At 38.1% G+C, this 27317-nt stretch overlaps 1 protein-coding gene across 4 annotated transcripts; it reads left to right on the forward strand.

The window, feature by feature from the left end:
• The first annotated feature begins 18726 nt into the window (after nucleotides 1–18726).
• LOC126615351 (uncharacterized) lies at nucleotides 18727–25540 on the forward strand. 4 transcript variants are annotated; one of them, XM_050283173.1, is made up of 11 exons: nucleotides 18727–19279; nucleotides 19503–19577; nucleotides 19965–20018; nucleotides 20366–20444; nucleotides 20542–20669; nucleotides 20961–21044; nucleotides 21834–21917; nucleotides 22112–22263; nucleotides 23720–23870; nucleotides 24658–25038; nucleotides 25130–25540. In XM_050283173.1, exons 1-11 carry the CDS (start codon nucleotides 18923–18925, stop codon nucleotides 25151–25153), a joined length of 1569 nt encoding a protein of 522 aa, XP_050139130.1. In that variant the 5' UTR covers nucleotides 18727–18922; the 3' UTR covers nucleotides 25154–25540. The 4 variants fall into 4 exon arrangements, with proteins under 4 accessions (XP_050139130.1, XP_050139129.1, XP_050139131.1 ...); XM_050283172.1 differs by having other exon boundaries at nucleotides 25227–25540; XM_050283174.1 differs by having other exon boundaries at nucleotides 19133–19279; nucleotides 19507–19577; nucleotides 19912–20018; nucleotides 25227–25540.
• Nucleotides 25541–27317: the final 1777 nt, after the last annotated feature.

The following is a 27317-nucleotide window of genomic DNA, read 5'->3' on the forward strand; positions in this document are numbered from 1 at the left end:
TGAGCTGCAATATTGGCCCAAAGGTTTAGGCCAGGTTTGGATCAGGTTTTGGGCCGGATCTGGGCTTAAGGCCCTTTTTTGTTTTTTTTTTCTCTTCTTCTCCCACGGGTCGTCGGATTTTGGGGAAAATTTTGGCCAAGAAACGTTTCCGGCTCCACTAGCTTCAAAACTCAACCAAAACTAGCAATCTAATATATCAATTTGTAGCTCGAGATGAGAAGAAGAGAAATATACCAACATGGGGTCCTGACATGGCCGAAATTGGCAGGAAAACTGCTCGAAGCTGCCAGATCTCTAGTCGAAAAACCGGGTTACTTCCCCCACATTGTTTATGCACCAAAACTCCTACCAAAACCTTAGAAAAGGCTAGAAACACAAACCAAAATGTGATCCACTTAGTTTTAGGTTGTATTTGAGACTCACCGTTGACTGAAAAATTCCAACCCGGAATACTGGGCTCAGGTTTCTTGGCATGGTTCCAAATCGGAGCTTCATTCTTTTCCTTATTTTAAAAACGTGGAGAGGGACGAGGTGGTGTCGTTGAGGGTGTTTGGGTGTTGACGGGGTTCACCAGAAAGTGGCAACCAGTGATGGTGGTGTAGTGCATATCTGCACTGAGGGCTCATTGAAGCACGTTGGTTGTATGGGCTGGCAATGATGATGGTGGTGTGGTGCAACGGAGTCGATGGAGCTCGCCAGAGCAGCGAGATGTTTGTGTGGTGGTGGTGTCACAGTGATTCTTGGAAAATGAGGGTGAGTGTGAGAGGAAGTGACAGAAAGAGAGCTGAGAGAGACAGAAGTGAGGTGAGGTGGCAGTCATCGAGTGGATGAGTGAAATGAGGAAGGTTTGAAAAATGAGAGAGAGAGAGAGAGAATGAGAGAGAGAAAGTGTGTGTGTGTGTGTCCCGAGAGATAGGAAGACATGAGACAGGTAAAGGAATAAGGCTTGGGCCCCACATGTCTCACAAAACAAGCCACAAAATATCTCCCAATTGAAATTACCAAATCGCCATTCACATTCATAAGTCTGTAAAATCTCTATCGTAACTCCAAATTCGATTCTGCTTACACCGACACATTCATACTGTCGAATAATACAAGGATACGCCAAAAGAATATTTCTTACGTCTCACTATACGCTGGTCCATGAAGGTCAACACCCTTGCCTCTAGGGGCCTTTTCATCAATTCGCACATTTAAAATTAATAAAGTCATAAAAGCAAGGACGATTTGTCACAAACAATGCCTATTTTAATGTTGAAATAGTGATTTTAACTTTAATTTGGACAATTTTTTTTTTGAGTTTGTGTCATGTTATTTGAGTTAAATAAAACAATCATCCATCATTAAGAACAAATTAAGTATAATATTACAATTTAAAAGAAAACTGTTGAAAAACTTTTAGTTTGTCAGTTTTATAAACAATGCTTATTTTAATTTTGAAACAATGGTTTTAACTTTAGTTCGGACGAAGTTTTTGAGTTTGTGTCATGTCATCTATGTTAAATAATACAACCATTCATCATTTAGAACAAACTAAGTAATAATATTGCACTACAAAAATTAAGAAAAACTTTTTTTAGTTTTATAATACCAACTCCAACCCTTAGAGTAAGTCCTTTAATTTCCCTTCTATTCTACCCCTAAATTCCATTCCAACCCTAGTTCTAATTTGAAGTTAGAAGCTAAAACCGGAAAAAAGTCAAATTCCAGCCAGGAAATAGCCCAAAGAAACATGTGGGGCCCACCAGTGAGAGTGGAAATGGGCGCTTGAATGCCAAACGCAGAGGACGGACGCGCGCACGCAAGCAACGCGCCAAGGTTAGCTAACGGCATGGCCCCACCCACGTGGGCATGTCAGCCACTTGCGTCCACAGTTAATGAGCCGTAACGGCTACTTTTTTTTATCGAATGGCTTGAATCAACTAGGCCGTTGATTGATCCAACGGCCTACATTCAATTTTTTTTTAGTTTTATAATTATATATTTATTAAATCTAACGGCTGAGATCGAATATAATGAAATCTAACGGTAAAAAAAAAAATCTAACAGCCCAAATTTAAATCCAACGGCTAAAATAATTAAAAATAATTATTTAACTCAAAATTCACTCAAAAACTTTATAAATACCTATGTATTTGTTCAAACATCCACACAAAACTCACTTTTCTCCTACAATTCTTCCAATTTTTCTTTCTACCATTTCTTCCCATTTCCAAATTTTTCAAGATGGCAAAAGATCATATTAGAGCTCATAATTGGACCTTTGCAGAAGATGTTGCTTTATGCTTGGCATGGGTTTCTATTAGCGAAGATGGTGCCGTTGGCAGGAATCAAAATAAAAAGGTTTTGTGGGGTAAAATCATTAATAAGTTCAATGAAACCTCCAAGGCCGGCCGAAGTGAATGTGGTGGTGTTTACGATCGATGGAAGGTTATCAACAAAGCGTGCACTTTATGGAATGGAAGTTTGGAGAGAGTCATGGTTGACATGGATAGTGGAGGGAGTGCCACATAAGTTGTGAGTTTCTTTGTTGATATCTTATTGGGTAAATCTTAGTTTACTACCCTTAAGTTTTGTGGTTTTCAACATTTGGTACATGAAGTGTTTTTTGTCCCAGAGTCATACCTAGAGTGTAAATTTTGGGACAATCTCATACATCCGCTAGTCTGGCTATTAAATCTTCAGTTAACTGATGATGTGGTGCCGACATGGATAATAACTGGACGCCAAGTGTCAAGAAGGGTCCTATGTGGATATTTAAAAAAATAAAAAATTAATAAATAAAATAAAATTGAAAACAACCCATCATATGCAATTGGAAATTGGGATTACAACAGCAACAAACACAAAGGATACGGATTTAAAATGTACAAGAAGAAAGTATCTCAGCTATGACGGAAGGGGTATCGAAATTGGGTTCGCCGGCAGCTAATCGAATGACGGGTACTCCAGCTTGCACAAGAACCGTGGCCTGGTCAGTAATGGCTACTGTCTTCGAAGGCTTGACGGAGTTGACTCTCGGGCTAAGAGAGACATCGACTTCCACTTGGGTCTGGTCATTACCAGTCACTGCCTCTGTCATCACAACGCCTCATCTTGATCTACTCTTTCTGTTGCTCCGACGCGTGAGAGGAAGCAAACAAGGCTAACAAGGGAAACATATGGATTTTGGGTTTGAACCCAAATCGAATCCTGAGATTCAGGTTTCGAAACTGGAACGGGCAATGCTAAAGGTGGAGGTCTAAGGGAAAAGGCGGTTATGTGGGTGGGTGGAGCAGGCAGTGGTGTTGGAGTTGGATTACTCCTCCAAATGGGTTTAGGTTTGGTGAATTAGATTCTTGCATCTTTTAAAAGACAAGGGAGTGACCCTGATGCGGGGGAGTGAACCCATCGCGATCTAACAACAAACCCTGATCTGGGTTTACCCGTACCAAATTTTCACCATCTCCACCGACCCTTTTTCTGTCGCCAAGTGAAAAGGTGAAGAGCCACGGGAGTCCAGCTTGGCAACGAGTTCGGGGTTCAGACTTAGTAACTATTTGGCAAAGCAGAATGGCCCAGAAGCTGTGAAGTGGAGATGGTGTGTGAAGAGGGTATGCAGAGGAGGAAAGAGATGAGGGTTAGAGAGAGAAAGTGGTGATGGTGTGCGGAGATGGTGTGCAAAGGATGAGAGAGAGATGATGGATAAAGAAGGGAGGGAGAAGAAGAAGGAGGCGGCGGCGGAAGTTGGGTGGGTGGATTGAGTGGATTGCTTGGTGCGTGGGGTGCGGTGAGGGGTGGAGACTGGCTTGGGGATTTGCACATATGGGTGGAGGCCGAGAAAGGAGGGACGGTAGAGGGTTGAGGAAGAATAGCTTTTTTCTTTTTTTTAAAATATCCACGTGGGACCCTTATTGACACGTGGCGCCCAGTCATTGTCCACGTGGGCACCATGTCATCAGTTAACGGAAGACTTAACAACCAAACTAATGGATGTATGAGACTGTCCCAAAATTAACATTTTAGGTATGACTCTAGGACGAAAAAAACTTCATGTACCAAATGTTGAAAACCACGAAACTTGAGGGTAGTAAACTGAGATTTACCCTATTTTATTTGTCTTGTACATGATATTATTTTGCAACTAATTATTTTTATGTATTTCTTGCATATGGTGACAAAGCAATGGCAATTTACAAGACAAGAACTACACAAAAAATTCAAGCTTTTAAGTTTCATCATGCTTGGAACGTCCTCAAGGATTGTCCAAGGTGGGGAACTGATGCAGACCAACAATGGGGAAAATTATTTGGTAGTGAAGCCGCACAGACAAATGATGTCAATAAAGGTGTCGATTCGTTGACCTCAACTTCTTCTTTTGCAAGGCCCCCGAGAAGAGATAAGCAAAAGGAAGCAAAGAGAAAAGGGAAGTTCGAAGATCCGATTAGTGCATAAATTTCTACTGGATTTACAAATTTGACCAAAAGCCATAGCTCTCGGGAGGAAAAAGTGGCCCGAATGCGTTTGGCCTTTACAAAGGAAGGGGATAGGGAGCAAGAAAGGTTCAAATGTAATTTCATGATAGAGGACCTCCACAAATACACTCCAAAGAGGAAGAAGTTCTTATTTGATAAGTAAAAGGAAATTTTGTGAAGGCATGCCACAAGGAGTATCTTTCAAGATGATGATTCATCTCAAGGCTATATCCCAAGTCCACAACCAAGTCAAGATGGTGGATATCATTATTAAGTTTATGTAGTTTATTAATTATCGATTGTATTAAGTTGATGTGGTTTATTAATTGTCTTTTGTATTAAGTTTATGTAGTTTATTAATTATTGTTTGTATTAAGTTTATGACTTATTAATTATCGTGTGTATTAAATTTATGGCTTATTAATTATTGTTTTTATTATTCTAGATGCCTTCAATAATTTTTTGTACATATTGTTACAAACTTTGATGTACAATAGATGCCTTCAATAATTCAAACGGCCTTCAATAATTCAAACGGCCTTCAATAATTTTTGACAACGTACTAGACAAAAGACTTGTCACAAGAAGACATTTCAATTTATTATAGAAAATACCAACATAGTGTACTTAAAATTATTACAACAAGAACACATTATCCATCATCAACGTTCTCATTCTCGGCGCCATATATGCTCAACCAAATCCTTGCAGAGTGTGTCATGACCTAGAAGAGATTGAATTATATTTAAACGTTTCATATACTCACTTAGTGTGACCATATCTTGTTGGGTCTCGTATGTGGTTGTAGCGAGATATTCAACATCTCCTACCATAGCTCTTGCATATGTTGGTTGGTCATCATCCACATCTTCGTCAGAATCTTCTTCAATTTCTACGTACTCATCTTCCATAATCATGTTGTGCAAAATTATGCATGTCATCATGATTGAATAGAGGTCTTCCACATTCCACAATTGTGCAGCCCCTCTAACAATGGCCCATCGAGCTTGTAGGATCTCGAACACTTTCTCCACATCCTTCCTGTAAGACTCTTGTTTCTACAAAAATAATTGGGTAAATTACATAGTAGCCCCTCAGGTTTGAGCTCTATTGCAATCTCATACAACATCTTTAAAACATTTCACTTTCATACCTCAAGTACTATTTTATTTCAATTTCATACAACCGTTAGATTTTCCATCCATGGATTTGTTAAATGCTGACGTGGCTGCCACATATATGACACGTGGCTGCCAAATGTCTGCCACGTGGCAAATAAAATAAATTTTTTATTTTAAAAAAAAAAAACATATCTACCACTTTTTTTTTTCTCTTTCTTCTTCTTCTTCTCTCTCTTTCCACTTCTTCTCTCTCTTTCTTCTTCTTCTCTCTCTTTCTTCTTCTTCTGGGTTCGGACCTTTTTTTTCTTCTTCTTCTTCTTCTTCTTCTTCTCTCTCCTCCTCCTCTTTCTTCTTCTCTTTTTCTTCTTCTGGGTTCGGTCCCTTTCTTCTTTTCTTTTTTTTCTCTTTCTTCTTCTTCTTCTTCTTCTTCTTCTCTTTCTCTTTCTTCTTCTTCTGGGTTCGGACCTTTTTTTTTTCTTCTTCTTCTTCTTCTTCTCCCTCCTCCTCATCTTTCTTCTTCTTCTTCTCTTTCTCTTTCTTCTTCTTCTGGGTTTGGACCTTTTTTTTTTTTTTTTTTTTTTTTTCCTTCTTCTTCTTCTTCTTCTTCTTCTCCCTCCTCCTCCTCTTTCTTCTTCTCTTCTTCTTCTTCCTCCTTCTTCTTCTGGGTTCGGTCATTTTCTTTTTTTTTTTTTTTTCTCTTTCTTCTTCTTCTTCTCTTTCTTTTTCTTCTTCTTCTGGGTTCGGACCTTTTTTTTTTTTTCTTCTTCTTCTTCTTCTTCTTCTTCTCCCTCCTCCTCCTCTTTCTTCTTCTCTTCTTCTTCTTCCTCCTTTTTCTGGGTTCGGTCCCTTTTTTTTTTTTTTTTTCTTCTTCTTCTTCTTCTTCTTCTTCCTCCTCCTCCTCCTCCTCTTTCTTCTATTTCCTCTTTCTTCTGGGTTCGGACCCCTTTCTTTTTTCTTTTTTTTTCTTCTTCTTCTTCTTCTTTCTCCTCCCTCCTCTTTCTTCTTCTTCTTCTCTTTCTCTTTCTTATTCTTCTGGGTTCGGACCTTTTTTTTTTTTTTTTTCTTCCAATTTCAGGTTTTTTTTTAAAAAAAAAATTTTATTTTATTTGCCACGTGGCAAACATTTGGCAGCCACGTCAGCATTTAACAGATCCATGGATGGAAAATCTAACGGTTGTATGAAATTGAAATAAAATAGTACTTGAGGTATGAAAGTGAAATGTTTTAAAGATGTTGTATGAGATTGCAATAAAGCTCAAACCTGAGGGGCTACTATGTAATTTACCCAAAATAATTTCTTCTTCGCACTATCGGGATGAGAATAACTTTTCACAAAGGTAGACCAACTAGGATAAATACCATCAGTTAAGTAGTAACCTAGCTCATGCCTATTACCATTTACCTTGTACCTCCATTTTGGTGCCCATCCATTGACAACATCATCGAACAGAGGAAAAGACCAAAGAACATTGATATCGTTGTTTGATCCAAGAACGTCGATATCATTGCTAATCTACTTAAAACTGACTCAAAAACACAAAACTAGGCTTGAAAACACTTAACTAGACTCAAAGAACTCGAAACAAACTAAAGAGACTCAAAATAGCACAAAACAATCAAATAGACTCAAACTAGACACTAAAGGGTGATTTGGACGAAAATTGATTTTAACTTGACTCAAAACACAAGTTTGGACAGATTCTAACTAATTTGACACAACAAAGTAAAGGGGATTGGGTTTTTGACGAATTTAAAGTAAAGACAAGTAAATTAAAGACTTAAGCATGTTTAGCATGAATTTGGGGGAAAATATGGGTGATTGACTAACTAAAGGGTTCTTCTCCACACATGACACACTTGCATACAAATCGATTTCCAGTTGCTTTTCCAATAAACCATGAACCTCAACGCCCCAGATTAACCGTGAACAACACTAATTAACCCTCAGATTTTCCTTAAGTCATTGAATTGGATGGACAATGCATCGACAACCAAATTATTCTTCAATAGTCCCCTACATGAACAGCATAATAGAGATACAATAAAAGATCATTAAGCTTTGTGAAAATCATAAGCATTGTCAAGGCATTCGTAATTATGAACAACATGATACTTCTGCGAGGAATCTACTTAACACGATTGTGACTAGCAACCTCCACTACTTATGAATATAAGTTCATAACAATTAAGTGGAACTCTCTTATATTCTAGCATCAAATTCATGCATGCAAACTAAGTATGCATCCTTAATCAATAAACAAGAATAAGTTCTAAATCAAACAGTTAAGTAAATTGCATTCACGATTTATGAAATCACAATTGGAAGTAATCAATTCATATTGCAAATATGATCATGGCTTTGAATTTCCCCCTAGCTAAAACGATTTTAGCTCCTCATGTTCGCAAAACAAAGATAATTAAACTTTAACATTTAAAACAAAAGATGGATTACACCTAAGAATGTTCCAGCAATCCAACTTGATTGGCAAGCACGTCCAAGGGTCCTCCTTCTTCTTCTTTGCTATGGCACAAGGTGTGGGTGTAGGTTTGAGTGATGAATTGTATGAAAGGATGTGTGGTGAATGGGTTTAGGATGGGATGTGTTGATCGATGGGTAATTAGAATTATGCGGCACACACATAAATATATAGCAGGGCTCGGAAAAACCCTAAAACAAAGGGAAAGGGCTAATTAAAATTAGAATCCAAGAGAGAAAGGGAAAGGGATATGCGGCAGGATCATAGAAGAAAGGGGAAGGACTTTGCAATGCACGGCATGGGAAAGGGAAAGGGAAAGGGGTGTGGCAACCCTCTTTGACTGGGATTAGGTATTCTAGAATCATTTATTTAATGTCCTAAAATAATTAGAGATCCTTCTTGCAGCTGGAAATTAAGTGGTGTAGGATTAGGAAAGGATTAGGACAAAATAAGGTAACTTGGCTAACATTCCTTCTTTCTTGCTGAGCTTTCTTATCTTCCTTGATTTGAATTTATTTCCTTCATCTCTTCAGCACATTCCTAGCCTCATTTGGTCTTCAATTTCGTCTAACCACCTTGCTCCATGCATGTGCTATTCATTCCAAGCCCAAAACTACTCCAAAAAGCTCCAAATTGCACTTTCTTGCTTCTTTTGCCCTTTAGACCTACAAACACACGAAAATAGCTATACTAAAATAACTAGGAACTAACAACATAAAAGCAAGAAAACAAGCTAACTAAGTCGCATAAATATGCTCCTATGAAATTCCCCCACACTTAGCTTTTGCTAGTCCTCGAGCAAAACAAAACAAACAAAACATAACCTAGACCTTCCAACATTAGCCTCAGGGATTCCCAATGAAACATGACATGCTAAAGATCACCACTCACATAGATTTTAGCCATCCTTACCCTCAAGCACACACTTAATCATAGTCACCACTTACTAGCTCGCATTTAATCAATTAAAACAACATTTTGAATGTAGTAACATGCCTTAGAGAATTCCCTCAATTCCTCACCGGATATGCTCTCTATTTTCACACAGCTTTTCTAACTATACTCCCTACACTAAGTATATGTGAGAAGATTGATGTAAACATGTAGACTAGTACTCACATATGTTTTAAACAAAGAAGGCACTTTTTGGAATTATTAATGCATGTATATATATATGATCTCATGAACGGAATGCTACTACTTAGAAGCAAGAACCAAGGATTCCATATGCTCATACCAATTTCAAACTCCACAGATTGAAACACATAACACCCAAGATAGAAGTCTAAGGGTTGTAACGGGGCTAAGGTATTGGCTAACAAAGAAAGGTAAGGATAGACAAACGTTCTTAAAGAAATAGTAAGCAAAGTAATGAAATTGACACTTAGAATTCAACTTTTGAATGCACAAATCCATTTTAAACACAAAGGGAAGATTCACAAAACACTTAGGGCCAGATTCACACTTTTGGACCCTTTCTTCAACAACCAATACTTGTGAGTTCATTCTCACTTAGAACTCTTTTTCTTTCTTTTCTTAACTTTTTCTTCTCTTTTTTTTTTTTTCTACCCTTGCCCTTCCTTTCCCTTGGCACACCAACCATACATATTTCCCATGAAAACCCCTTCCCCACACTTGTTTTTCTGCAATAATGTCGCTCAAAAGGAATTCCCTCTAAGTCATGCTCCACTATACTTTAAGAACAAGGGTATGGATAGTCCTATTCTAGGCTAGGTACGGATAATGTGGCTAACAAAGAAAATAGGCTCAATAAGGCTCAAAGGGGTTAAACCTACAAAACATATGCAAGGGATTAAGGCTTTTTGGCTCTGGTGGTAACTACTAAACAACTTTATCTTGTTATATGTTATGCACTCAATTTTAAGTTTTGAATGAAACGGGCATGAGTTATAGTATTTGGAACTATAATGATGAAAAAGCATTCTAAGTAGCAACCAAGCAAAGAAATAATGAGATCATGCAACGATTTTAGAAAACAACAAATCACAGGTTAATAACTCTCTAAACAAAGTTTAGACTCAAGTCTCTCAGGGTTGTAGCGTTAGTTTGAGTTCCTTCCTTCAAGCATGTTACAAAAACTGATTTTTTTTTCTTTGTGATTACATGTGAATTCGTAAATGTCAACTATAACAAAGTATTAACCAAAGAGCATATCAAACTTCCACCCATGTTTGTAACTTTCTTTAACAGCCATGTAATTAAAAATCAAATCCTCATCACTGTGTTGGAAGGTAACCTAAGACACAAACAAACACACAAAAACGACTCTAAAATGACTCTTTTTGGGTTTTTCAAAACGTTTTCTAATTTTTTTTCAAATTTTCGTATTTTCTTTCAAAACACACTAAAACAGTTCAAAACACACTAAAAACATTTAAAAACAGTGAGAAACAACTCTAGAGGGGATAGGTGATAAAAACCCACGAAATTAAAAAAAAAATAAAAAAAACTTTGTTTACCCCCCCCAACACTTAAACCAAACATTGTCCTCAATGTTTCACACATGAACTCACACATAAGCAAACAAACAAACAATGAACTAATCATGACAAACCTGGCAAAATAAATGCAGTAAAGAGAAAGGTTTAAGAACTCAAATCTGTTTGTGGAGCGATTCCTAGGTCTGCCTTATTTGAATCCATGGGTTGCCTCCTAAAAAGCGCTTGATTTAATGTCTTCCAGCCGGACGATACCTCCCCTTAAGCTTCATTGGAGCCCACGGCATGGAGGGGTATTTCCTCCACCATATGCTCCTCGAAATTCCCCTGATTTGGCTCTATGAATAGAAGGGGACAGTAATCCTTCCTGATTATGGCGTTGAGCTTCCTAAAATCAATGTAATTATTCCCACCAGCTTGGATTCGATTGGGGACCTGCACCATACAAGGTAACAACCTATTATTTGAAATGGGAATTGGAATTTGACTAGATGGCTCACCAATGTATTGCGACGAAGGCTCAAAAGTAGCAGCACTGTCAACAAATGCATTAGGGGTGCTTTCGGCCAAATTGGAAGTTTTGAGGGTAGTGGCATGTTCTTTTAATAGGTTAAATCCTTACCCTAATAGGATAATATCTACTAGGCACAATGGAGTGACACAACACACACCTCACAATTAAATCTCTCTCTTCCCTCCCTCTTGTCGCCGGCCTCTCCCCCTCTCCAGTCCTAAATATTGTTCAGTCAAATAGGCCTACAACAGTTTTTAATGTGTTGTGAGAATAAACAGTTATAAAAGTGCTTTTAACAAAAAAAAAAAATTGTCTGATTGTTTGGTAAACTTTTATATAAACTGTTTTAAATATGTTAAAGGCAGCTAATGAAAAGGCTTCCTCAAACTGTCTTTAAACAAAAATCACCTAATAACTTTATTTAATAATTTTTTTAATATAATAAAAAAATAAAAAGAAAAACTTAAAAAGCTTACTCGTATTCTCAATCCCCATCCCCCTTTTCTTTCTCTCCTACCCTCCTTCACCAGAATTCCATCTCTCTTCTCTTTCGCCCATCTCTATCATCTCTCTCTAATGGGCAATGATTACTATATTTTGAAAAAAAAAAAAACTTTTGGTAAACTATGCTTCTACTTTTCTATGTTTTCTATTGTATTTAACAGTAGTTTTTTTTTAAAATTGTTTTACCAAACACATTTAATGCTCTAGATTTTTTAATAATCTACTGTTGAGGCCTAAAAATATCACATGTAAGCCCAACCAAGTCTCAAGGCTCAATTGTTATACAAGATTCAGCAGAGGCCAAATACATGCAAATGTGTGAAATCGAGAATGGATTATATTCGAAATCATATCATGCTTCGTTAATCAAGCCACACATTTGTGTAAATCAAGTCACACTCGTGCAAACTCATGCATATTCGTCATGCCAAATTTTATCACGCTAATCACTATTCATGCTAACATAAGCCCAAGTCATATGTTCAGGGCTTGCCAAGTGGATTGTGGTGTGGATGCTTACAAAAGCTCATTAGGCCTACGTGAAATCAAGATTGTGGAAGAGTTTGGGTTGCTTGGGAGCCCAAAAGTCCAAGTCCATAACCTTTGTATTCCACGTAGGCAAGTTTGAGAAAGAACCAGTCTAGTTTCCTCATTTCCCTAGCAAGCTAACCAACTTAGTTAGGAATTAACCAAACCCTAAGCCTTAAAGTCACATGAAAGCCCAGCAGAGCATGCATTTAATGAAGAGAAAGGTTGACTTTCCTTTCCTAGCTCACGCGGAAGATCAACGCCTGAAACCTAAGTGATATGTTACTAGAAGTAACGTTTATGGAAGACTGACCCAGGAAAGCAACGCCTCTGGAAAAAGGTCTAACACAAGCTTCACGTGACCAACGATGCCTAGCTGCCTTGCACCAAAAAGGAGGTGGCAGAAGAACTAAAGGAATTGTTAGTCACATTTTTTGTAATATCTACTAATGAGAATATTCCAAGATATCCTTAGATACACTAGGATTTACACAATCACATTCTTATTCTAAATATGACTGCAATACTCCCCCTTGAGTGTGGAAATACTCAAACAAAACATCGCATCAGATCGTCAGCAGTTGAGGTAGAACAGTTGATGAAATCAGTGGCACAACGGGCAAATACGAATCTCTAATATAAAGAAAGTAGGCATAGGTAGTAAAACTCACAAAACCTCGCTATGGTAAAACCTAAGGTAGGTGAAAACCCATAGACTAAGGTAAAAAGTGAGAAGTATGCATAATGTCTAAAACAAACGTCAAACATGGCAAAAGTAGTTAACTCAATGGAGTATGATCATCCCATAATGAGTGCCTCATCAAAACCTCATTAGGTAGCAAAAACCTAGTGGGAAAAATGTTCCTAATCGTAGGAAAAAAGTACATAAAGATCAAGTGAGTATGCTTCAGGATACTCCCCATGAGTTAGACATAACTTCCAAATAAGAGAACTACAAGCAATTCAACTCAGATAATTTACGCATACCAATTTCTCGGACGAGCTTCTGAAAAGTAGACTTGGGCAATGACTTGGTAAAGAGATCGGCTAGGTTCTCCTGGGAACGAATTTGCTTGACTTCAATGTTCTGATGTTTTTGTTAATGGTGAGAATAAAAGAACTTCGACGCTATGTGTTTGGTGTTATCTCCCTTGATGTCTCCCTTCTTTAACTGCTTGATACATGCTGCATTATCTTTAAAGATCATCGTAGGAAGGTCAATGACGGTAGTAAGACCTCTAGTGCTTCGAATATGTTTCATGACTACTTTCAACCAAAAGCACTCACGAGATGCTTCATGCAGGGCGAGGATCTCATCATGGTTCAAAAAAGTCGCAACTAGCGTTTGCTTGATAGACTTCCAAGATATAGCGGTGTCTCCAACTGTAAAAACATAGCCCGTTTGAGAACGTGCCCTATGTAGGTCAAACAAATAACCAGCATCTGCATAACCAACAAGGCGGGAATCAACCCGAGTACCAAGGGGGCGGCGGCTCTTCTCAAGGATTCTTGGGTGTAGAACAAACCCAAATTTGTCGTACCCTTGAGGTAGCAAAAAATGTCTTTAACACCATTCCAATGTCTGCGTGTAGGCGCATTACTGTGTCTAGCCAAAAGATTAACAGCAAAGGAGATGTCAGGTTTAGTGCATTAAGCCAAGTACAATAAAGCACCAATTGCACTTAGGTATGGTACTGTGTCTAGCCATAAGAATACTCGAAGGCTTCATTTTATCTTCATTAAAACATCACAACACATTTTGGGTGTAGTTTGACTGATGTACTAGGATTTTATATGAACAATGTTCAATCTCCAAGCCGAGACAATATCGAGTTTTTGCAAAATCTTTCATCTCAAATTCTGATTTCAAGTGAACGGCAATTGCCTCAAGTTTTTCAAGAGTTCCGATGAGGTTCATGTTGTCGACATAAATGGCAACGATCGTAAATCTGGAATGTGACTTCGTTATAAACACGCATGGGAATAGTTCGTTGTTCACATAACCCTGACTTGTTAAATATTCACTCAGATGGTTATAAAACATTCGCCCGAATTGTTTCAATTCGTGGAGTGATATCCTCAACCTAATTGAGAGAGTGTTCCGTGGTCTAGAACTATTTGAACTAGTCAATGGAATTTCTTCTAGAACTTTCATGCATATGTTCGTATCTAAAACCCCATAAAGATACACGGTTACCATGTCCATAAGCTGCATATTCAATTTTTAGGAAACTACCAAACTGATAAGGTAGCGGAACATTATAACGTCCATTATGGGGGAATATGTCTCCTCGTAATCAATCCCAGCATGTTAAGAGAAGCCTTGCGCTACGAGGCGAGCTTTGTATCGCACTATTTCATCATTCTCATTACATTTTCTTACAAAAACCCATTTGTAGCACACGAGCTTCACATGTGGTGGGGTAAGAGCTACAGGCCCAAACACCTTACATTTCACATATGAATCAAGTTTGACCTGGATTGCTTGTTTCTAGTTTGACCAATTCATTCTACGTTACCATTCATCGACATAACGTGGTTTAATATCATCACTAAGCATGATGTCAGTAGCTACTATGTACGCAAATGCATCATCAACGATCATCTCATTCTGATTCCCAACCTTATCCAATACTGCATAGTGGACCAAAATCTCACGATTCTCGAAAGATCGGGTTGTCTCATCTAAGACATCACTGCAATCTAGAATAACCTCGTGCGTTGGAACAGATGAGAAAGTGATGGTCAGATTCAGACTATGGTCACTAGTTTGTACTGTTTTCCTCTTCTGAGGTTGTGAATCCTTTGAACTAGGGGGTCTACCACCCTTCAGGGTAGGAGCAGATGATTAACTAGCCGCCAATGTACTAGTCATATGGAAGGTGCGGCTACCTCACCCTCGGGGACGGTTCGGCATTCCCAAGCGGTATTTCAGCATACTCTAGGTACGTCAGTCTTTAGAGGTGCTTTTGCAGCGGGTATATGTGATCTTGTCATATTTGCTAGATTAGTAAAAGCATCCGACATGCTTTGAGCAATGCTCTGAAGATCTAGAATATGTTGCACTTCAGTTTTAGACCGAGCAATGCGGGAATCTAAATGAGACATAGTGGGAGCATACCACGACAATTCATAGCGTTCTACAAGAACATTAGTGTTCTTATCTCCCCCCTAACGATGGAAAGATTGTTTAATCAAATTGACAATCCGCAAAATGTACGGTAAATAGATCTTCTATCAAGGGCTCTAAGTAACGAATAATTGATGACGAATCATAATCGACATAGATTCCCATTTTTCTCTAAGGACCCATTTTGGTACGTAGTGGCGGCACTATTGGCACATATACTGCGCACCCAAACACACGTAAATGCAAGACATTAGGCTCGTATCCAGTAACCAACTATTATGGGTGTGGATGTTCAACTTCTATCTCAATTGGCATGCAATAGTTGTCAAAAGTTTATGACGTAAACTCTCCAACATTATCTAGTCAAATCGACTTGATCGGATAATCAAGGTGGTGAGCCCTAAGCTTAATCATTTGTGCTAAGAGTTTCACAAAAGTAGTGTTGCGTGTGGACAATAAACAAACATGTGACCAACGTGTCGATGCATCAACCAACACCATAAAGTATCTAAATGGTCCTCATGTTGGTTAGATAGGTCCACAAATATCCCTTTGAATCCTCTTAAGAAACTTATGAGGGTTGTGAATAATCTTTGTAATTGAGGGTTGCGTATTCAACTTCCCCAATAAACAAGCTTTGCATGGCAGGAATCCAACATGGGGAGGTAAATGATGCTCATGTGATGAATTGAGGATACAACGTATCATGTCACGTCCAGGATGTCCCATACGATCATGCCACAGTAGCAAAGTGCCCTTGTACTTGGGCTCAGGGCTGGCCACATGGTGGGTCTCTATGTCGTGAATGGTTGTGATGTACAATCCACTCGAGAAATGTTCTAGCTTTTCGTGAATATGTTTCTGGCCATACTCGTAAGAAGTGATTCAAAGAAATTTAGAACCATTCTCTTCAGTGGTTTAAACATGATATTGATTATTTCGAATGTCTGTAAAACTCAACAATGGTCTTCTGGAACGTGGAGAATAGAGGGCCTCTTTAATGGTTAAGACAGTACCATTAGACAACATTATACGAGCATTTCCGTATCCTTCAATCATGTTGGATGAGCCTGAGAGGATTGTCAAAGGTGCATTCTTAGGTACGAAGTTAGTAAAATAGTGTCGTTCACGCAATATGATGCGTGTAGTAGCACTATCAGCCTAATAACTAACTCCCCACTAGTCATACCTAAAAATAAACTAATTGAATTGGTCACATGCATAAATATAATTCCATTCATTCAATTAATCAATCAAGAAATAATATCCATAGAATAATTATCCATAATTCAAAACAAACCAAAACCAAACAAATTATTTCAAAGACTTAGAAAAATTGTCCAAAAATTAAACCATAAACCTAAAAATAGAGGGGGGGTCTGGCCACTCCTAGTGGGTTCGGCCACTAGGGGTAAAAACACCCTAAAAACATGTCTAGAAGAATAAAACTTATTTGTCCATAGGAGTTTATGCCCTTTAAAAATCTGATATCTCCATGGATGTAGTAGCATCTTCGAGATGTTCCACATGGGCAAAGTTAGACTCACGACAGGAATGATTCTTGGCAATAGCCTCAGGGGTAGCTCTGTATACAGGTGACCAATGATCCTTTGATCCATAGCGGTAGAACATGTCCATTTCAGTGGAAGCTGATTGAACAATAGTTTTTCCCTAATTCTTGAAGTTTGGGACCTTAGATGCAAGGGATTGGCTCTTCTGGGTCAAATTTCCTCCCTTGGGTGGGCCTTGGCTCTATTGACCTTAGGCTCGTGGGTGGGCTTGCCGCCCATTATCATGGCCATGATAATATTTTCATCATTTGTGGCTGCTAGAATTGGTCGCATGTGCTTCAAGTGAAGCGTTTGAGCCAGTGGGTCGAGCTTGATGATTTATGATCAAAAGTTGGTTCTGCTTTTCAGCGAGAAGTAAAATAGAGATCAAATCCGAAAATTTGGTGAACTTTTGTGCCCTATATTATTGATGCAAGACAATATTGGCAGCATGGAAGGTCGAATAAGTCTTATCTAGGATATCTGCATATGTTAAGTCCACTTTACATAACTTAAGCAATGATCTGATTCTACAAACTTCAGAGTTGTATTCATTCATAGACTTAAAGTCTTGGAAGCGTAGATGTTGTCAGTCGTGTCTCGCTTCAAGTAAGTAAATGTCTTTCTAGTGATCGAAACGATCGGCCAGAGTAAGCCAGAAGGTGCATGGGTCCTCCTCAGTGAGGTAATCGATCTGCAGTGCATCATGGATGTGTATTTGAATGAAGATCATTGCAGTAACTTTCTGAGCGTCATCGACGAGTTTGGTATCTGTAGGTTCCTCAATAGTGGCTCTAATACCCTTTGCAAGCCATTGAGTTGTGGAACGGCTGCAGGCCTCTAGGCCTTATGGTTTGGGTGAGCCCAATAGCAAAAGTTACTAGTTTTGGCCAAAAAAAAAAAGGCACGGGGCAAGCCCAGCCTAAATCTGGCTTGCAGGTTGGTGCGGGGAAGGCACAGCCGAGGCTGGTTCTAGGGTTTTTGGGTCGGGGCAAGTCAAGCCTAGCAACATAAGTTGCAGGAAGTATGCCGAGACTTGGGCAAAGCCCATCAAGCCATACGGGCTTGCTGCAAGTGAACTTGGGGCATGGGGTGGACCTAGCAAGCTACGGGCTTGCTGTAGGTTTGGGCCAGGGACTTAGAACAAAGCCCAGCAACTCAAAAGTTGTTGGTTTTAAGCTTGAAGGGGTTGCAAGCCCATGGTAACCCTTACCATGCCAAAGCCTAGTGTCCGTGTAGGCACAACAAAGCCTAAAGGGCTGTTGCCATAGTTCAGATGTCACAACTAAATCGTTCTAACGGCGTGCTCCACGCGGCTGGGCTGCATGCTAGCTGCGATGATCGGCGGTGATGCCAGTGGTAGCTCGGCAGCGAGCCGCAACCATGCCGCATATTTCTTATTTTTTTTTTCAACATCACTAGGGTTTGAAAAACCCTAAATTGCTTCTAATTTATTTATATGCTTTGACTCACAAATTCCACGTAGCAAAATAATAATTGCATAATGCATGAAGTGTGTGTGTGTGTGTGTGTGTATTGAAAGTAAAATATAAATATAGGGGTTCATGCATCATGGAAAATGTTTTCGTGTTTCGTGGACATTTCAAATATCTTATTTTATTTTAAACGTACCTGATTAGCAGAAACAAATGAAAGCCTTTGAATTTTGTAGAAGAAAACCTCCTCCTACGATCCTTCAGTTCCTTAGCTTCTGCTAAAAGCATGCTGATAACGTGTTGTACACCTATTTGACTGAACTGTATTTAGGACTAGATAGGGGGAGAGGCCGAGCGTAAGAGAAAGAACATAGATTTAATTGTGAGGTGTATGTTGTATCACATCATTGTGTCTTTATTTATAATAGTAGGATATATTAAATCATATGAGGATTACAACTCTACTAATGATAATATTCCAAGATATCCTAGATTACAAAACCACATTTCTATTCTAAATATAACTGAAACAAAAGCATTTTTTTGTTTTTTTTTAAAAAGGCTCAACAATACCAAACTAGCTACCAATTGCTACCGGATTATCTGGAAGCTCCTCCTCGTCATCCACTGATACCGCCATTTCTTCCTCCCCTCCAAAACCAAAACACTAGTTTCAAATCAGCTTCCCCAACCTCCAGCCTCCAAAACGCAGTCGTTCAGTGCATAATGTGTATGCAACGAAATCAATGGCGAGAGTAATACCAGTGGCTATGGCGGCCTCTCTACTCCCCCACATCACTTCGCTCTCTCTCCCTCTCAAGCCCTATCTCTCGCTGACAAGTCTCCTCTTCCTCAGACCCTTCTCTCGCTCGTGCGCCGACTGCTCCCCCCGCTCCGTTCACTGCTTCGCCGTTCCCCAAACTCCACGCCCTCCAAACAGCTTGAATGGAGATGTTGGCCCTTACTTGTCCTGTTCCATGCCTCATCAGAGCCTTAAAGTCGCCGTCTTGCTTAGCGGCGGTGTCGATAGCAGTGTCGCCCTCCGCCTCCTCCATGCCGCCGGTCACTCCTGCACCGCCTTCTACCTCAAAATTTGGTTCCAAGTATGTTTGAATGAGATCCCATATCGACAATTTTAGAAGAATTGGGAAATTCTTTCTATTGGGCAATGTAGAAACAGAGAAAAACGTGAACTTGTTGGGTTATTGATTGGATTCCTTTATTTCGGATGTTCTGATTCCGGTGTATCTGATTCTGTGTTAAAATTTTGATTATCTTGAGAATATAAATTAAAAAAAGCTGCTTCTGATGTGTGATTTTGTGTAGGAAGACTTTGAGAACTTTTGGTCAGAATGCCCATGGGAAGAAGATTTGAAGTATGCAAATGCTGTCTGCAATCAGGTCACTTTATTTCACTTGCAATCTATTTTTCTAAACTACCAACAGAAGTGGGGTGAAAATAAAGATAATTTTATTTTTCCGAATGAGACTTCACTATGAGTGTTCACATTTTCTGGGATGCCGAGTTGCAAACACAGACATGCACACATCACACACACAAGCAGCACAACAAATGCACCCACCCTTTTGAAGTTCATTCTGGTTCTTGGGTTTATGTATCCTCATTTTCCATCCATCTGCCTTATATATGTGAATCGAATCCCATATGTGTGTTTGTCGAAAACCTTTTGCTATTGTTTGTGATAGAAGAGCTTTATCTTGGTTTCTGGTATAGGTTATGCAAACGGGGGGGAGTTACAACTGAAACTAAACAACACTTGTTTACAGGTTGATGTCCCACTAGAAGTCGTGCATTTGACGGATGAATATTGGAAGAATGTGGTATGCGTTACTTTTCCAGTGTCTCAATTGTAGGTTATGTTCGAATTGTAGTCACATCTGTATGTAGTCTTTAGTAGTTTATGTTCCGTGTATCTCACGACTGTTTCATAATCTATTATTTATGTGAGCTTAAAGCTTTAAATAGTAGCAAATGTCAGTTGGTCACCAGTGTTCCCACCCCCTTGCACTCAAGTTCGAATCACCCTTCCCCATAGATTATTGCCTTTGTCAAAACAAAAATAAAAAGAAGCTTTAAATGAATAATTATATTACCGGCCAGTCTTCATCATCAGCTTCCTTCTTATTGGGTAACTGGAAGAGACTTTTGAAGTCCCATCATGTTTCAGGTATCCTACATTATTGAAGAGTATCAATGTGGTAGAACTCCTAACCCAGATGTTCTTTGCAATACAAGAATAAAGTTTGGTATGCAATGAGTTGAATTTAAGATTTAGTTCTGACTCTTATGATGCGGAATCGAACTTTTAGTTTTTTGTTTCTTCAAGTTTATATAAATTTTCAGGTGCATTCATGGATGCCATCAGCAGTATGAAGTTTGACCATGTGGCATCTGGGCATTACGCAAATGTTGTCCACCCACCTGCAAGTCAAACGGACAAGGATTCGGTTCTAGAACTATCACAAGATATGGTACCTATATTTGATAAACATTTGAAAACTTATATTTTTGTCAATTTGTCATTTTTGGATTATCAATCTTGGCTTGCTAAACTTGTTATGTTTGATATTATCTCATTTCATATTCAAACAGGGTTTTCTGCTTTGTCAACATGTGTGTTAGTTTTGCTGTCACCATACATCCTTATATATATTCTTTCTGATATGATAAGCCTTGAAACATCACAGTATTGTATCTCATTGCATGCTATATTTTTATGTTGATTTTTCTTTCTAAATTGTATCAAACTTCTGAATTTCTAGGTGAAGGATCAGACATACTTCCTTTCACATCTTTCTCAGGCCCAGCTTAAGAGATTAATATTCCCACTTGGTTGTCTGTCAAAGGTCAGTGGGTACTAGTTTGAATGCTATGCAATACTTAACTTGATACTTCTCTTAGCTAATTGTAAAATGTGCTAATCTGTTGAATTCTGAGTATTTCTTGAATCACAAATTCAGCTGGGAAGTAATGCATGTATTGTCTATAAATATTGGAAAGTCTCACCGTTAGTGTATTAGTTTCTCCAATAATAGTATAATACACATAGAAATGAAGTGATATTGTTACCTTGTTGTGAATTTGTGAAAATGTGTACTTTTCTTTCTTGTAATTTGTGGTCTCTTCTTCGTTCTGTTCTTTCTTTATGTTAGGTAACATAATTAGTAAAGTCATGTATAATACACGTGCTTATGCATTTTTCAGAAATATTTACCTTCCGTAGTTTTGGTTGTGTTTGGCTGTGGCTTCTTTGTGCACGTTTTATTGATTCGTTAAATTGCATGTTTTTTTTTAAATCCAACTATGATACACGTAATTTTCACGTTTAATACACATTATTTAGACACACTTTTCGATACTACACAAAATTTATGTATTTAATTCGTATTTTTAACATAGTATTTATAAATGAAAACAAGTAAATTAAAAAATTAAATAAAATGGCTGAAATTTTCAAAGCATCTTTCTAGCAAAGTTGCCGAATAATACACGTACATATTTCCACGTACTATACCCGTTCCGTAGTTTACTAACTATGTTATGTAATCCTTTTAATTCATTTTTTGTTATTTTCAGTCCATTCTGTATACTTTTTACTCTTTTATACTGATTCCTTTCTCTAAATATTTTTGTAGGATGAAGTTCGCAAACTTGCAACAAAGTTTGATCTGCCTAACAAAGACAGAAAGGATTCACAAGGAATATGCTTTCTAGGGAAGGTATGTCTTGCGAAGATAATTTCATCCCTTGAATGGCACAACTACCTATAGGGGTGCCAAAATTTGTATGGTAGAACTTGGAGAGGTACTAATTGATTCTTTGTGGGTTTACTTGAGTGGCCATTTTAAAATTCCTAACGTCAGTCCCTCGTTTTTTTTTTTTTTTTTTTTGTGTTTTTGTTTTTTTAATATAGATCAAGTTCAATGAATTTATCGCGAGACACATAGGGGAGAAGGAAGGTGTCATATTGGAAGCTGAGTCGGGAGATTTCCTAGGAAATCATCGGGGGTTTTGGTTCTACACAATTGGTCAACGACAAGGTCTACGCCTCCCTGGAGGACCCTGGTATGCTGATCACTTCTAATGTTTTTTGGTGGTACTTGTGCTGTTGTCGTTTTAATCCTAAATCTGGTCATTTGGGAAGCAATAATTGCAATATTACAGTGGTTATCTGACAACTTTTTTGTTATACTCAATACATTTTAAATTGCGATATGGTTTGGACATCCGTATTCTACTGTATAATATTTAGAATGATAATGACTTTTATTTCATTATTTCTGCTTGACGTAGCTACCAAAATCCTGGTGGATATTCCCACAAAATGTGATTGTGCCCTTGTAGAATAGATACTTTTGAAAGGATGGTTCTGATGAGGTATTTGTATAATTAGGTTGGTTGTGCCTACCTACATATTTACAGTCATGAACTGGTCAGCTCTGCTTGACCTGTCAAAATGGGGCCTGAAGCTGGTCCATGCTCGGTGTTGTCTGCTATCAACTGGTCAATGGGCAACATTCGTTCAACTTACTACCTAAATCTAGGGATCATGCTGTACAAGCTTAAGGGCCAATGGGCCTCTAGTGGCGTAGCACATCGGGCTTGAGTTATGGCTGGTTTGGTATTGTTGTGCTTTGAAAAAAAATGTTTCTACTGTGCTGTGAGAATAAACTTATTTTTGCTGCTTCACGTTTTCAGCTTTTTTCACCTAGAACTGTGAAAATAAGCTGTTTTTAAGTGTTTACCAAACACCTTTTTGAGCTCAACTTTTTTTTATACCCACTTTTTATAAAAGCACCTCAATACCAAACCAGTACTTAGTGATAAGATCACTCCTATCAAATGAGATAATTTGGATAGTTTAGATCACTTCAAGGGGATCTGACCTCCTAATACTTTATACTGAGATAATTATTTATTTTCGCCATGCTGCTATACATCATTTAAAACACCATTTTATAGGCAGACTCATACTCAAATTAGCATAACTAAACAAGCTCATAAATAATACCGACAGACACTAATTGAAAACACAAATGACTCTGCTAGAAATACCAACAGAACCCTAATATATCATAATAATGATGCTCATAATTATTGTAACAGTTAGGCATGGTCTTTGTCCAAGTACTCTGGATATTATAATGAAATAAATGTTCAAACTCAAAATAGAAGAATTATCATGATTAACTTTACCTATTGATCAGAGTAGCAGATATTGTTTTGTAAAGGTAGACTCTCAGGATGATTCCATTTAAGCACGCACTAAAACATTTTTTCCAAAAGTAGAATCATTGAAAGCAAAGGTTTGCAACATATTTTTGTTATTCAAAATATGAGACTATTCTTACACTTTTCATCTACAAATTCAACCATGCATGATATCAAATGTTCAACGTGTGCGCATTAAATATGCTGTATCCTTCTTTATTGAGAATCAATATTAGTTTATGTTTGGGTCTCCTTGTACCACTTCAAACAGGATTTTCAGCTTTACTGTCTATGGTACCTTCTTATGCAGGTATGTTGTTGAGAAGGATATAAAAAACAATGTAGTTTTTGTGTCAAGAAATTACTTTTCGGACAAAAAAAGAAGGCGCCTGTTTCGTGTTGGCTCCTTGAAATGGCTAAATGGTCTGCCCCCAAACCAGATCAGTCAGCTAGAGTGTAAGGTACAAGAATTAAAATTTGATCTGTTATTCCTGTTATATTTACTTTCTGTATATAAGTTTTTCAAAATGCAATGCTATTATTTTCCGACCAGTGTTTGTGAGTAAATATTGGTCTAAAATGAATCTTATACATGATTTCCTCTATAGTATTGAACTCAAAAATCTCAATATTATCAAAATGCTACATCACCATATGCTTACTGACCACGTTGTTGACCACAAGTGGGTCCACTGCTGCTAGAGACGTGGTCCACTTTGTAGACGTTTAATGTGGTATAAAATATAAATAGTTCTGTTGAGGAATTATCTGTGTTCTCATCATTCCAAAGGGAAAAAAGAGATTATCTGTACAAATGAAAAGTTTCTAGCCTAGAGTTACATGCTTTCTTTTTGTTTCATCTTGTTTTTTATTTGCCTTTTAGTTTATCTTGTCTTTTCTTTTGTTTAGAGTCTTGAAAGAAAGACATAGTTCATGTTAGTGGCAGTCTGACAAGTGATGGCTTTCTTGACTGCAGCTTAGAAAACATGCCACTAGTTTTAGTTGTGGGTTTAGGGTTGGAACTTGCACTTGGAAGCACTTATAAGTTATTGTACCACATTCATCGCATAAAAGTCATACGTCAAGTTTTAATTAGACGTGGACCAATGTGTCACACATGGTTTTGGATGTTGATAAATCTCGCGAGGAAGGGTCACAAGGAAAGCTTTGAACCATGCATGGATTGTAGTTAGTGTTTACTGTTTAGAATCCAAGTCAGGGGGAGCTGAAATGTTTTAAACCTTTCAGGTTAGGCATGGGCCTGCTTTTTGTAATTGTAGTTTAATAATGGAACCCGGTGAAGATGGTCACGAAGATGTTGCAGTTGTCCATTTATCTCAAGACGATCAAGGCCTGGCAGCTGGGCAGTTTGCGGCCTTCTACCAGGGAAGAACCTGCTTGGGCTCCGGTGTAATTTTGGAGTCTTGGGATGATCAAGGTTTTCCCGTGTGTGCAAGAGCCATTGAAATTGCAAGACTGGAAGATAAATCACTTCTGGGAAAACCAGTTAAGATTAAAGTAAAGCCTGAGAATGTTATAACGGAGTCTGGTGAGGCAGATGGTACCGAACTTTGTGGAGGACTGGAAAATTCTAGAATTGCTGCTGCCAAACCACCCACGCTCATGCAGGTATCTCCACGAGAAGCAACTGTCGTTTATTCCGTCATAGCTTACTATTCTCGCCACCATGTCTTTCTTATTTCAATTTCGATTTTTACAGCAACCGTCGTTTATTCCGTCATAGCTTCAGACATGCTAAAATGGAACAAGACAACATAGACATATATAAAGCTCACAAAAATTTGGTGGTGGTGCAGGCAGCAGGATCCACAACTGTTCCAAGTAGAAAACAAATTGACGTTGAGGATCCATGTCTTAGCACATGGATACATAGGGCTACCAACATGATTAATGCAACGTGACCACAATATAACACACCCATTTCTAAATAATTAAGAAACCAGTCAAAGCAGCTAAATCTACACGATAAAATAATTCTTTCAGCTTACATCTTTAGTCTATTGAATTTATATTAAGAGCTTACGTACAACAAAAAGGACGGTTTTCTAAGCCTAGCTATATACTATTTACATGAGTTTTTCGTATGAATTTGAGAACGATGGTTGTTTAATTGTACCCACGGAGCAATAGTAGTTGTTGGTGATGTGGCTAAAATGTACGTGCACAGGGATTCAAAATTGAGTCCTGATTGCTTGTAGCATAAGTAGAAAATGAGGTGATGCGAGGCAATCTATCAGTGATAAAGTAACTCTAACCTGATTTAGAGGATTGCTTGTGCACAAACTTGGGATTTGTGATCCTCCTGTCAACTCCGTTATTGGTCAACTCAGCAATAACTTCTTGATTTCAAAGATCAAATTAATAAATTAGGTCGTACAAAACTTAGAGCATTTTTAAATGAAATATCAAAAGGTCCACATCATCAATAACAATAACAAAAAACAGCACTATAATTTTCCAACCGAAATGTGAAATCCTACATGGCATGACATGGAAGGGGTTGTTGTCAAATTTGACAACAACTTCAAATAATTTTTAATTAATTACTAAATCTTTTTTATTAAATTTTTTGCCCTCTCACTCTACCCATCTTCCTGTTGAACCAAGACCAAGCTTATGAACCAAAACCAAGAACAACCGCACACAAATATGAACAACGGAAGCTTGCTTTATTAACTAATAAAGGATTACAAAAGAACTCACAAACTCTTACACATTAGTTCTCCTGCCTTACAAGTTTCTCTCAATTCACACACACTATAACGTTAAGCCCTCACATATTTATACTATATAACCTAGCCAAACCTACTCCTAAACTAATTTAGAAATCCCAAAACCAACAGCAAACTTGCGTCCAAGTCTCCTGCACATATTACAACTTGGATTCCTATTTTAGATAGGAATACAAAACTCATTTCATACCAATTCCAACAATCTCCACCTTGGTAAGAAGAAATCTACATCAAAGACCTTCATCTGCTTCCACTACTCCACCATTGTCAAGTTTTCAAACTTGTCTAACATGCACCAAATCCAAACAATGCTTGAACTTTGATACACCAACTATCTTCGTTAACATATCAAAGGGATTATCAGCCATAGCAATCTTCTTGACTAGAATTTCACCTTCAACTATAAGCTCTCAAACAAAATGATATCTTACATCTATATGTTTGGTCCTTGCATGATGTACCTGATACTTTGCCAAGTAAATGGCACTTTGACTATCACAATACACATCCAACTTGTGTTGATTTACACTCAAATCTTCTATCAAACCAAGTGTCCAAATAGCCTCCTTAATAGCCTCATCCATCACCATATATTTAGCTTCTGTGGTTGATAAAGCAACGGTTGGTTGTAGTATTGATCTTCAACATATAGGACATTTCGCCATAATGAATACATACTCTGTGGTAGACCTTCTTTTGTCTAAATCACTAGCAAAATCAGAGTCCATATAACCAATGGAGAACTTATCAATTTCTCCATCATTCTGTTCAAAACAAATTCCTGTATTCCTTGTTCCATGAAGATATCTCAGTATCCATTTAGCAGCATCCCAATGCATTTTTCCAGGATTTTGCATAAACCTACTTACAATTCCAACTGCATGAGCAATATCGGGCCGAGTACATACCATAGTGTACATCAACCCTCCAACCAAACTGGAGTAAGGAACATCTTTCATCTTAGCTTTTTCTTCATCACGCTTAGGGCATAGTTGAGAGCTCAATTTAAAATGAAGAGCAAGAGGTGTACTCACAGGTTTGGTTTCCCCATTAATACCAAACTTGTGTAGCAGTTTTTCCAAGTACTGTTTATGTGATAAATACACCAGTGCCTCCTTGTTTCGTGTGATCTCCATCCCCAAAATCTTCCTTGCT

This window comes from Malus sylvestris, chromosome 3 (genome assembly GCF_916048215.2).
Source record: "Malus sylvestris chromosome 3, drMalSylv7.2, whole genome shotgun sequence".
Taxonomy (NCBI): Eukaryota; Viridiplantae; Streptophyta; class Magnoliopsida; order Rosales; family Rosaceae; genus Malus; species Malus sylvestris.